This window comes from Heptranchias perlo, chromosome 8, assembly GCF_035084215.1.
Source record: "Heptranchias perlo isolate sHepPer1 chromosome 8, sHepPer1.hap1, whole genome shotgun sequence".
NCBI lineage: Eukaryota > Metazoa > Chordata > Chondrichthyes > Hexanchiformes > Hexanchidae > Heptranchias > Heptranchias perlo.
Genome location: NC_090332.1, coordinates 32,768,884 through 32,781,497, shown reverse-complemented (window position 1 = coordinate 32,781,497; position 12,614 = coordinate 32,768,884). Strand labels below are relative to the sequence as shown.

The 12,614-nt window shown below is 41.5% G+C and overlaps 1 protein-coding gene across 2 annotated transcripts in view; it reads left to right on the top strand.

Annotated features, from left to right (window-relative positions):
• Positions 1 to 12,614, top strand: part of LOC137324525 (N-lysine methyltransferase SMYD2-like) — a 40,582-nt gene that overhangs the window by 22,980 nt on the left and 4,988 nt on the right. For both annotated transcript variants that reach the window (XM_067988920.1, XM_067988919.1), the window contains exons 6-9: positions 4,600 to 4,667; positions 6,894 to 6,996; positions 7,707 to 7,817; positions 11,572 to 11,692. In XM_067988920.1, the coding sequence (XP_067845021.1) occupies positions 4,600 to 4,667; positions 6,894 to 6,996; positions 7,707 to 7,817; positions 11,572 to 11,692 (403 nt within the window). The remainder of the gene's footprint in view (positions 1 to 4,599; positions 4,668 to 6,893; positions 6,997 to 7,706; positions 7,818 to 11,571; positions 11,693 to 12,614) is intronic.

Genomic DNA, 12,614 nt, shown 5'->3' with positions numbered 1-12,614 from the left:
TAAATGTTGGTGTTCAGAGAGACTTGGGTGTCCTTGTACAAGAAACACAGTATGCAAGTACAGCAGGCAATTAGGAAAGCAAATGGCATGTTGGACTTTATTGCAAGGGAGTTGGAGTACAAGAGTAAGGAAGCCTTACTACAGTTGTACAGGGCTTTGGTGAGACCTCACCTGGAGTACAGTTTTGGTCTCCTTATCTAAGGAAAAATATACTCGCCTTAGAGGCGGTGCAACGAAGGTTCACTGGATTAATTCCTGGGTTGAGGGTTGTCCTAATGGAGAGATTGAGTAGAATGGGCCTGTACTCTCTGAAATTTAGAAGAATGAGAGGTGATCCCATTGAAACATATAAGATTACGAGGGGGCTTGACAGGGTAGATGCTGAGAGATTATTTCCTCTGGCTAGAGAGTCTAGAACTAGGGGGCATAAATGCAGGATAAGGGTTCGGCCATTCAAGACAGAGATGAGGAGGAATTTCTTCACTCAGGGTTGTGAATCTTTGGAATTCTCTACCCCAGAGGGCTGTGGATGCTGAGTCATTGAATATATTCAAGGCTGAAATGGATGGATTTTTGGACTCTTGAGGCAATCAAGGGATATGGGGATAGGGTGGAAAAGTGGAGTTGAGGTTGAAGATCAGCCATGATCTTATTGAATGGCAGAGCAGGCTCAAGGGGCCATATGGCATACTCCTGCTCCTATTTCTTGCGTTCTTATGGAGGAACACTATCTGTTTGCAGCCTTTTGTTTTGAGGCTGGAGCTGAAGGGACACAAACTTATGTCTGTCAAAACCACATGGAAAAAATTGTTACAATTAGAGCTTGCTCCAGATACTTTTCTCTTGTCTAGTGCAAAAGTTTGCTGCCATAGGCAAGCGCTCGCTTCTTATGAACTGAAACATGACCTTTTTAAGCTTTCCTGGATAACAAGCTGCAAAATGAACAATGAACTTTTTTTTTACCCTTAAGGTATGCACTGGAAATAGCATGGGATCTCTCCATGCAATTCCGATGTTTCTTATGGCATGTTACCAGACTGTAAGGCTTGGGCTGAAAAGTACAAATAAGTTTAATCAGAAGGAAGAATAAAATAAACAGCAATTTTTTTTAGCTAGGTTACAATACTTCATATAACTCTGTATTGACTTCTGTTTGGAAGCGGATAAGTGTTTAGCAGTTCTCTGCATTACTTAAACAAATTCAGCTGCTTTTACATTAGCCTTTGCTCATATAACAGTATAGCAGGAAGGGAACTGAAAAACAAGAGCTACTACCCTAGATTATATTCTTTTTCCCATTCGATAAGGTGATACAAAGAAAGATAGACATATCATTCGTGATTAATCAAAAGTAATCTATAGAAAAAAATGTTTCTTGCGGTGACTGATCCATTAATCAAAGCACCAACTTGCATTTATATAGCACCTGTAATGGAAAAAACATTCCAAGGCTCTTCAGAGGTGTAATCAGACAAAAATGGAGATATTAGGAGGGATGACCAAAAGCTTGGTCAAAGATGAGGGCCTTAAAGGAGGTGGAGAAGCGGAGGGGATTAGGAATGGAATTCCAGTGCCTGCGGCCTAGACAGCTAAAGGCAAGGCCACCAACAGTGGAGGGGGGGGAATGCATAAAAGGCCAGCGTTGAGATGAACGGCCTGTTCGGGTGGTGGGGTTGTAGAACTGGAGGAAGTTAGACATTAAAGATAGGGAGAGGTGAGGCCATGAAGGAACTTAAACACAAGGATGAGAATTTTAAATTTGAGCTAATGTAGGTCAGAAAAGACGGGAGCGATTGGTGAACGGGCTTGGTACGAGATAGAATATGGGCGGCAGCGCTTTAAATGAGCTGAAGTTTCTGGAGAATTGGAGGCCGGCCAGAAGAGCTTTGGAATTGTCGAGATTAGAGGTGACCAAGGCATGGATGAGTGTTTCAGCAGCAGATGGGCTGAGGTGGGGCGGAGGCAGGTGATATTACGGAGGTGGAAGTAGGCAGACTTTGGGATGGAGAGGATACGAGGTCAGAATCTCAGCTCGGTTGAATGGGATGCCAAGATTGCGAACAGGCTGGTGCAGCTTGAGCCATTGGCTAGGGAGGGGGCTGGAATAGGTGGCAAGGGTACGGAATTTGTGTTTCACAGGTATTGGGGTCGCCTCCCAGAAACCAGAGAAGCAAATGTATCGCTTCAGGACATCGTCAAACTGAGAGTCCTGCTTGCAGGACCCCCTGATGGGACAATTATAACGGTTATAAATGGAAAATTGTGCAATTAATGGCCCGGTGACCTCCACACCAGAAATCTTGATGTACATTCATGTGTGCAAACCTCCCTGCTGGGAGTGCAAATTTATAAAATCTATCCTTCTATGTTGCATCTCCCAGGTACAGCTATGTACTTGCCAGATCTGAATTTTTAAATTGCCAACACTGCAATCAGCATCTCGAAAGAAGCAAACATTTCACCTTCAAGGAATAGGTAAACAAACTGCTTGGATACTTATCCAGGATAAATGGATTGATCTGTTTTTTTTTTAAATGCTTTATCCTGAAATACATACTCTTACAAATCCTTCACTTGCTGCAGTTATCTGTTAGTGAATACTGCTGACTCAGCAAGAAGTGCTACAGGTCCTCCCAAAAAACCTCATTTTTCTGTGCAATGGTTTGTATTCATAGAGTAAATGACTTTTTAAAATATTAAGTGAAAATTTTGATGTAAACAAATGATTGTTAACTGACTCTTTTGCCATGTATGAACCGATTCTGACGTCCACATACAGTCATTTCCAGTAGGGGTCAGGGGTATTACCTTGCCTGATTTTAATCCCAATACTTTCCACCACCAGCCCTGAAGCCAATTGTGCACCACTATCACCTGGGTGGAAATTGGTTAAGTTAGTGCTGACTGAGGATTGACTTCCTGGCCTGTGTGGATGTGAGGACAAACTCTGAGTCATCAGGAGGATGGAGAAGATTCTTCAATCAGCACAAATGCTGGCGATGCACCCATGTCTTGAACTCCAGAGAGTGGAGGTCTAGCGTTGCAGAGTAACTGCAACATACTATTGTAAATCATCCCTAAGATCAGCTGGGACGTGTAAAACAAGAAGCCAAATGAGAGCGATCTGGAAATGCTTAACTGTCTTGTATTGATAATAGTGATAAGCCAATTACTTACTCACACCATGCAACACCTTCCTTGAGTGCATCAAGATTGCCAATTTGCTGTGTTGGTTGTTTGCAGGTAGAAAGTCCAGAGCACCCAATGCCATGGCACGCAGTACATTGAAACACTGACATTCTTCCTGTTTGTGTCTGAACAATTGCAGATTAATTTGTTAGTGTTGGAGTATCAGGACTAGTTCTCCCCAGTCTCTGTTGCCTTTTGGTCTGTATCCTGGTTTCCATCCTTAACTTCCTGAACTCTCTTTCCTGTGTGGCACCAAAAGTTTACATCAGCTCATGAAGCTATAATAAATTAATATATTTTACAAATGGAATAACTTTTTTTGAAGAAATGTTTTTGTAGTTTATTGCCAAACTCTCCATCGACTTAATGGTTAAATGTGCCACACAGGCCAGGATGGTCTCCGGTTTGATTTCTAATCTGCTCTAAGGGAGCCAATCTCAGACAGGGCACATGCTACAGGTGGGGGTGGAAATGGCCATAGTTTGTTTCTGATCAGTATCCAGGTCCCCTGCTGGAAGTGTGGATGTTGGGTGAGGACAGGATCAGGCTTTGCTATGATTGCTAAACCATTGAATAATCGGCTAAATGCTCACTAGCTGGACTTGTGCGTGAAGAATTGTCACTTGAATAAGATCCAGGATAGCTGCTGGTGCCTGTGGAGCTGTGTCCCTGTACCAGTTTGGGTGGAGGGAGGGTAAAAGGAGAAAAGTGGAGTCTTTTTTTTAAAAAATCAATACAAAAATCTGTGTAAAATGGCTTCTTAGAGTAAAAAAAAATCTTGAGCTGTGCATAATGTGCTGCCATTTGCTGATAGACTGGCTAAAGTATCCAAAGCCCATTAGGCCAGTAGCCACTTAAGGGCCACTGTTGTACTGGCATATAACTGAAACCATTTTGAGAGGAAGAGGTCAGTCAATTGTAAAGCCACTGTAATCTATTCAATGTTAGTGTTGAGACTGTTGGAAGTATGTAGGCTTTGTAGCTCTAAATGTTTAAAATTTACACTTCCTGTTCAGCAGCAGTCATAGAGTAGTTTATTGGGGTTGTAGGCAGTAATTATTAACAGTGCTAGTTATGTTGGAGTGGTTTCATCATAGGACAATGAGACCTGTTGGGGACCTCAGAATTTCGGGTCTCTAAGCTTTGCAGGTGCAGAAGCAGTCCTGCATTTTTGTTCACTTGTGTGACTGCAATCCTGAATGTGGCCTTTTTCCTCCACCCTCTCTTAAACCCTCTCCCCAGGCTCAGCTCGAACCTGAAGCATCATTTTACTGACAAAGAAACAAAGATCTGTAACCTTATCTAAAACTGAGAAGAACACTGATAAAAGCACTGTCTGTAGAGAATAATGGAGGAAGCAATCATTCTTGCAAAGCATTTTGTTTTAATTTTCATCCTTTTTTTTTTAAGGTTAACTGCAATGGATTCACAATTGAAGATGAAGAACTTTCTCACTTGGGCTCTGCTATCTTTCCAAGGTTAGGACTGTAATGCAAAGTACACTTTGTTTATGTTGTCATTTAGTAAGATTTTGCTATTTAAAAGTAGTTCAATGTTGTCATTTATTCTTCATAAGTAAGCTGGATTTTTCACCCAAATGTTTGCAGTAAACAGTTACCAGGAATTTCTGAAAGAGCAGTTCCTGCTAGCACCCATCCTGAGTGTTGCACTCAATAGTAAAGTATTCTTCAGGCTAGCAATCTGTACCACACATCACAATGTAGAACATTTCATAACTAAAAGCATGCTTGATTAGGCAGCATCTTTATGCAGATGACCAAAGGCTCTGTGATCACCTTGGACCATTGCAACCGAAGAAGCAAACTTTGTTTAGTCTCTCTGGAGCAAAGGATAGGAGAGAGGAATGGTAATGCAGTATACCAAGCAAATTAACATCAGATTTGCGTTTAAATGGATACTAGCCTGACACTAAGATGAGAGGGCCCGTGTACAATAAGAGATTGGTTCCACAGCCTCTTGACCTTTGTCAGTTTTTTTACATCCACCTTTTTAGGGTTTAGATTTTTTTTTTTGGCGGGGGGGGGGGGGTTTCTTCATCCCTGTCATGCACCATTATCCAGCCAAGAGGTAGACAGGTGTCTGAGGCATTTACCTGACTGCTAAGACATGCATCAGAATAGCCAACATTTATTACCAGGGGTCACCAGAAGATCGTTGCCATGGAAAAACATGCAAGTAGGAGTAACCACCTGGAGGGGGCGAGGGATATGGGAGGAAAATCAAAGAGAAAGCTAAAATCCTGTAGATTTGTTATAAACCTATTTTTGTGAATTGGTAATACAAAATCAATAGTTGGAATTTTTCTTTGGGGAGCTTTCTATCTAAAATGTTAAAACGATTAGCTCAAAGTTAATTGATGATGCATCCTGGCTCTTTTTGTGAGTGAAATTTTCCCACTTTAACTTGTGTAGGTTGAGAAAAGGACAATTGATAGTATAATATTTCTGCACCTCCCTTAATCAACCTTTTTAAAAACTGGGATCTCAAATGATCATGGATTGATTTTTGATGGTATAAAGGTTTAAATCTATTCATTATAGGGCATTAGTGCACCATCTCTGTCATGGATGGGATTTGAACTCCCACTCTAATCCGTTCTGTTCTGAGCTGTGGTGACAGCGGCATCTCCAACCAAGGGGTATTGAAAAATTTGAAGGGAAGCGTATCCATCCCTGGTGTCTCCAGTTGCAATTTTTGAGTTGTTTTTTAAAAAAAAATTAAATCACAAGCTACTGATATCTTGGCGCTACTGATATCTTGGCGTACCTGCCTTGGAGGAGTTAGTCAGCTTGACAATGTGAGGGAACTGTAATTACAAGCACAGTTGGAGTGACCTAATTGCTGAAGCTCCCTGCATTAACTTCTGCTGAGTATTCATTTAGCTGTATTATGCTGTCGGATTTAGTAACTCCTCCAGGATTGTTACTGCAGTGATGTAGGCTGCACTCGGTGTTTACAAAACGATCAACATACTTTACATATTTTTGTTCTACTTCCTTTAACTCTTTGTAACTTTTTTTTGCATTAGTTGCTGATGGTGAGCCACCTTCCTGAAGAGGTGCTCTGCTAGGGCTGGGAGGATAGTTTAAGCTAATGGAGCCTCTCCGTACAGGGAGGATTTCAAATATCATGCTATTCTGCAGGTTCGTGGTATCTGTACTGCCAACCAAGCAAACGTCAATGATTCAGGAGTGCTTGTTGTGTTGATGCTTGTTAAGAATTGTTAGACTGCAGTAAAAGATAAATCATGGGTCACTCTTTTTTTCTGGATCCTAGCAGAATTGACTTTCATTGCTTATCCGTTCTCAATAGGCCATCTGTCACACCAGAGCTTTTCACTTTGGGAGAGGGAGACCTTGGTGACGTCCCTCAAAGCAGGTGCACATGTCCTGGTACCCAACAATTGAATGCCATTGACATTGCACTTGTTATGTCAGTCGCTTTTACCATCTTCCCCTCTTGCCTAATGAAGAGGGTGAGGATGCAATTAAATATATTAGTTTCTTTTTAAGTTGCAGTTTTATTTTTCTTCCTGACTTTGTTCAATTCATATCCCATACTTGTCTATTTCCAACTTGTATAGAACAATTTTCTATTGAAGTTTTGCTGATTTTTAAAATTGAACTGATTTTAAAATATTGAAAGCCCTGATGTGCTTTTGTCTTATCGTTCGTCATCCACAGTGTTGCCTTGATGAATCACAGCTGCTGCCCGAATGTGATTGTAACCTACAGGGGGACGACTGCAGAGGTCAGAGCTGTGAAGGAGATAAGCCCCGGAGAAGAGGTTAGGAAGAAGGATAATCGAGCTTTTTTTTAAATGAAAATTGTATTAAAAAAACTTGTACCTTTTTTAGTGGAATAATTCTGTGTAAATATATTCTGAAGTAGAGTGTTATGAATATATGCAAATAAGCATGTTAAGGAGCTTTGTAATGTATCCCCATCTTTAATTTGCTTAGAAATTAGAAGTTTACAAAGATAAGCATTGGAAATGAAGAAAAACTGTTGGAAATTAGCAAGAAAAAAATGTGTGTGTACAGTAATGCACACTGACAGGTACCAGTTTATGTGGCAGATTTAGTGTAGGCCTCCTGCAGTGTTGTGGCAACGATTTTGATGCTATGAATTGAGAAATATATTTGAAGTTTGCTGGTTCCTGTGTATAGGCTGCCCTTCGTGACTTAGTGTAGTTTCATGCGTATTGTGTTTATTGGATGATGTCATCTAGTGGGCTGAGAGTAGGAGAAACCCACCAGTCAAGTGGAAAAAGTGCACCTGCAAAAGAAGTTGTACATCCTCAAAGTGTTGAGCTACAGAAATACTCCAGTAGTAATAGTTTTTTTCATAATTGTACTTTTAATGACACTAAGGTTTCTTGGTCTTTTATATTTAAATAAAACTTGCCCACGGAATCTAAATCTTACTTAGATCTGATACTAGCTTTGAAGTGAAAATCACATTTGTACTGCATGTTTTTGTCCACTCTTATCCCAGATTTTCACGAGTTATATTGATCTGCTGTATCCAACTGAAGACAGACAGGATCGATTGAGAGATTCCTATTTCTTTACATGTGACTGCAGAGAATGTGCAACAAAAGCAAAGGTAACATTTTTAAACTTGATGCATTCTCTCGCTCACTCTTGCACTTTTTCACTCTCATTTTGAGAACAGGGCACGAGCACCTTCTGTGCTTCAAAGACCTAATCCGTTTGTAATAGCTATATTATAAGAGGTTACAGCAAGCCACTACAATTCTGGATACCCTTGCCTGACTATACTGCAGGGCTCTCACTGACCTGTCCAGAAACGGGACTTGAGAATTCCTGTGATCCTGGTAGAGGTCAAATTGAACCTGTTTTTGGTCTCTGCCTTTCGATTCCATAAAGGTAACTTCAGCCAAGGCTGAAACGGGTACCCCTGATCTCCTATTGCTGTGGCTAGCAGTGCAGGTATCCTGCATTGAGCTACAGAAGTGACACGAGGGAAATCATGGCAAGCATTTTTTGGGAGTGGAGTTTTGGCAGAGGGCCTCTCTGCCCCATAAGAGTTTTGAGCAGGGGTAGGCCATTCAGCCCCTCGAGCTAGCTCCGCCATTTAATGAGACCCCTTATTCTGAGACGATGCCCACTAGTTTTAGATTTCCCCTATGAGGGGTAACATCCTCTTAGCATCTATCCTATCGAGTCCCCTCTGAATCTTGTATGTTTCAATAAGGTCTCCTCTCATTCTTCTAAACTCCAATGAGTGTAGAACCTGTTCAATCTTTCCTCATAAGACAACCCTTCCATACCCGGCAACAACCTAGTGAACCTTCTCTGAACTGCCTCCAATGCAAGTATGTCCTTCCTTAAATAAGGGCACCAGAACTGTATGCAATACTCCAGGTGTGGTCTCACCAGCACCCTGTACAGTTGTAGCATGACTTCCCTGCTTTTATACTCCATCCCCCTAGAAATAAAGGCCAATATTCCGTTTGCCTTCCAGATTACCTGCTGTACCTGTATGTTGACTTTGTGTTTCATGTACGAAGACACCCAGATCCCTCTGTACTGCAGCGTTTTGTAGTATTTCTCCATTCAAATAATATTTTACTTTTTTATTTATCCTCCCAAAGTGGATAACTTCACATTTTCCCACATTATATTCCATCTGCCAAATTTTTGCCCATTTGCTTAACCTGTCAATATCCTTTGTGTCCTCATCGCAACTTGCTTTTCCACCTATCTTTATATCCTCAGCAAATTTGGCCAGAAGACACTCTGTTCCTTCATCCAAGTCATCGATATACATTGTAAATAGTTGAAGCCCCAGCACTGAGCCCTGCGGCACCCCACTAGTTACAGATTGCCATTTTGAAACTGACCCTTTTATCCTGACTCTTTGTTTTCTGTTAGTTAGCCAATCCTCTATCCATGCCAGTATAGTACCCCCAACACCATGAGCTCTTATCTTGTGCAGTAATCTTTTATGTGGCACCTTATCGAATGCCTTTTGGAAATCCAAATATACTGCATCCATTGGTTCCCCTTTATCCACTCTGCTCGTTACTTCCTCAAAGGACTCTAATAAATTTGTCAGACACGATTTCCCCTTCATAACACCATGTGGACTCTCCTTGATTGTATTATGAGTCTCCAAATGTCCTGCTACTCTTTCCTTAATAGTGGATTCTAGCATTTTCCCAATGACAGATGTTAGGCTAACTAGTCTATAGTTACCTGCTTTCTGCCTCACTCCCTTTTTATTTTCCAACCTGCCCAAAAACAGGTTTGTGTGTTTTTAAAAAAAAAAAAATCCAAACCTTAATCTTGAATTGGAAAAACTCCACTTTATATGAACTCAACCCTTGTGCTTTTCTGCTGGTTGCAGTCCTGCTCTACGTTGCTAAGCTACTGAGATAGTAAAAATTTAGGCTGTAATAACAACTTGCATTTACATTTAGTGGGATATTTTTCTACATTACATAAATACAAGTACATAACAACAAGTAGTTGTAAAATGTCCCAAGGCACTTCAGTGGTGTAAAGGGGAAACATGGGTGCTAAGCAAAAGGAGATATTGGGAGGTGTAACCAAAAGCTTGATCAGAGGTGGAGAAGCCTAAAGGAGAAGGAAGTGGAGGGGTTTAGGAATGGAATTTGAGAGTGGGACATAGGCAGTTGAAGCACAGCTACCAGTGGTGGGGCAAAGGGGAATGAAAGGCCCAGAGTTGGGGGTGGACAAGGGTTGTAGCGCTGGAGAAGGCTCTGTCATGGGATTGGGGACGTGGATGAGAATTTAAATTATAGGATTGAGGGACTTGGAACCAATGTAGGTCAGCAAGGATGGGGTTGATGGGTGAACAAGACTTGGTGAGGGATAGGAAATGGACAGCAGTGTTTTAGATCGTCTGAAATTTACGGAGGATGGCAGACTGGCCAGGCAGATTTTGGAATAGTAGAGTCCAGAGGTGACCAAGGCATGGATGAGGGTTTCAGTGGCAGATAGACTGAGATGGATGATGATAGAGGTCGAAGCTGGCAGTCTTAGTTATGGAGAGGATATGGAATTAGAAGCTCAGCTTGGGGTCAAACAGGATACTGAGGTTATGAACGGTCAGGTTCAGCCCGAGATGATGATTTCAGTCTTCCCAACATTTAGCCAGAGGAAATTGTGACTCAGTATCTGCTTTGGCTCAGCGATCGCACTTTTGTGTCCTGAGTCACAAGCTGTGGGATGAAGCTCCACTCCAGACACTTGGGTTCATAATCCAGGCTGACACTTCAGAGCACTGAAGGGGTGCTGCACTGTGGGAGGTGTCATCTTTCAGGTGAGACAGGAAAATGATTTCCTATCTGTCCTCTCAGGCGGATGTAAAAGATTCCATGGCACTATTTGAAGAGCGAGGGAGCTCTCCTGGTTTCTTGGCCAACATTTATCCCACAAACAACACCATGAGAACCGATAATCTGGTCATCGCTCGCTCTCTTTGCTGTTTGTGGGACCTTGCTGTGTACAAATTGGCTGTTCCATTTCCATACAATTACAACAATGACTACACTTAAAGTATTTTACTGGCAGTGAAGTGGTTTGGAACATCCTGAGGATTTGAAAGGTGCTCTATAAATGCATGTTATTTCTTTCATCCAAAATTGGATGTTCGACAAGCAGTCACAGCAGAGACAGTAGAGGGGTTGAGAGAGGTGGTGGAGCAGTAGAGCTGGGTGTCATTAGTGTACATGTAGAACCTGACCCCATGTTTGTGGATAATCTCTCCAAGGGGCAGGATGTAGTTGAGGAAGAGGAGGGGGTTATGGTCAGATCTTTGACGGACTCCAGAGGTGACGATGGAGCGGTGGGAAGAGAAACCATTTGTAAAGATGCTCAGGCTATGATCGGATAAGTAAGAATGGAACAAAGCAACAATAATCTCGTCGAGCTAGATAGCGGACGAGAGGTGTTTGAGAGGGAGGATGATGTGGTTGATTATGTTAAAGCTCTTTATTAAAACTATCACTTTGGATGCTGGGATCGTGCCGTCTCCATAGGTTCTCTTAATTGTCAGCAAAAAAAAAAGCAAGTTATAAATGTCATTATCTGATGGCACATATACATGAGGTTGAGAATCTGGAGTGGGAGGGCAGGAAATTGTGATTTCACATGAGAGTCTTCAGCCATTTCTGGAGAATTGGTGGGCAAATGTTTTTTGCCAGACATGAAATGTGCATCTTTCAAACAAGAATAAATAGCCAGAAGAGTTCAGAATACCAGTAAATTCTATAGAGCAAAACCTTACCAGGAATTCCCTGCAGTAAATTGCAACTTTATCTTGGTGCTTTTTCATTAATGGTGCTTCATGTTCCCATCCTTCTCTGCAGGATGAAGAAAAGTTGGAAATTACAAAATACGGTGAACCGCCAAAGCCAGAGGTCATCAAGGACATGATCAAATATGCTAGGAATATAATTGAAGAGTTCAGGAGAGCTAAGCACTATAAAAATATCCTTTTCCAGTGGATTGGTTATGGGGCCCTCACCTCTTTAAAAGCCAAATTACTGCATGCTTAAGTGGTGCTGCTGTTTTGTGTATTTTATAAGATTCCTATTCATTCTGGGTGCTCTTCACAATGGATTAGTCCTTCATTACTCTTGTTCTTGGTGTGTATATAGATGATTTGGACTTGGGAGTATGGAGAGCGATATCAAAATTTGCTGATGGCAGAAAATAGGAGGTTTGACCAAAATCAAGGAAAACTGTAAAAGACTGCAGGAAGATACAGACGGAAGAACAAAATGGGCAGATAGATGGCAGATGTAATTTAATGTGGGGGAAGTGTGAGGTAATGTATTTTTGGAGGGAAAACGATGAATGGGAGCATAAGCTGAATAGAAAGGCACTGGAGGAACAGGGACCTAGGGGTTCAGATACATAATTCCTTAAGTGCAGGTAAAAAAGCCAAATAGTATTTTTGGTTTTATAAATTGGGCTATAAGAGTACAGGAGCAAAAAGATGACAGGCAAAACTTAAAACACTGCAGTTTTGCCTACTCCATTATACAAAGGACATTAAAGCCACATAATGTAGATTCAACGTATCAGGTATGAGGAGTGACTTGAGACACTGGGAATTGTTACCACTGAAACTACAAAGGTTAAAAAGGGGTAAGTGGAGCTCTTTAAATTTTGAAGGGTTGTGATAGGATCAGGAAAGACTATTTCCTATGGTTCAGGAGTCGGTGATGAGGGACCATCAATTTAAAATTCTCATGTGCGGAGGAAAGTTTAAGGGAAATCTTTTATACAGAGAGTTGCCATAGCATGGAATGTTTTGCCACAGAGCAGCTGAAGCAGAGATCATTTAAGAACAGTTTGGATAAATATTTGAAGGAATATTTGGAGGCAGGAACCCTCAACAGTCAAG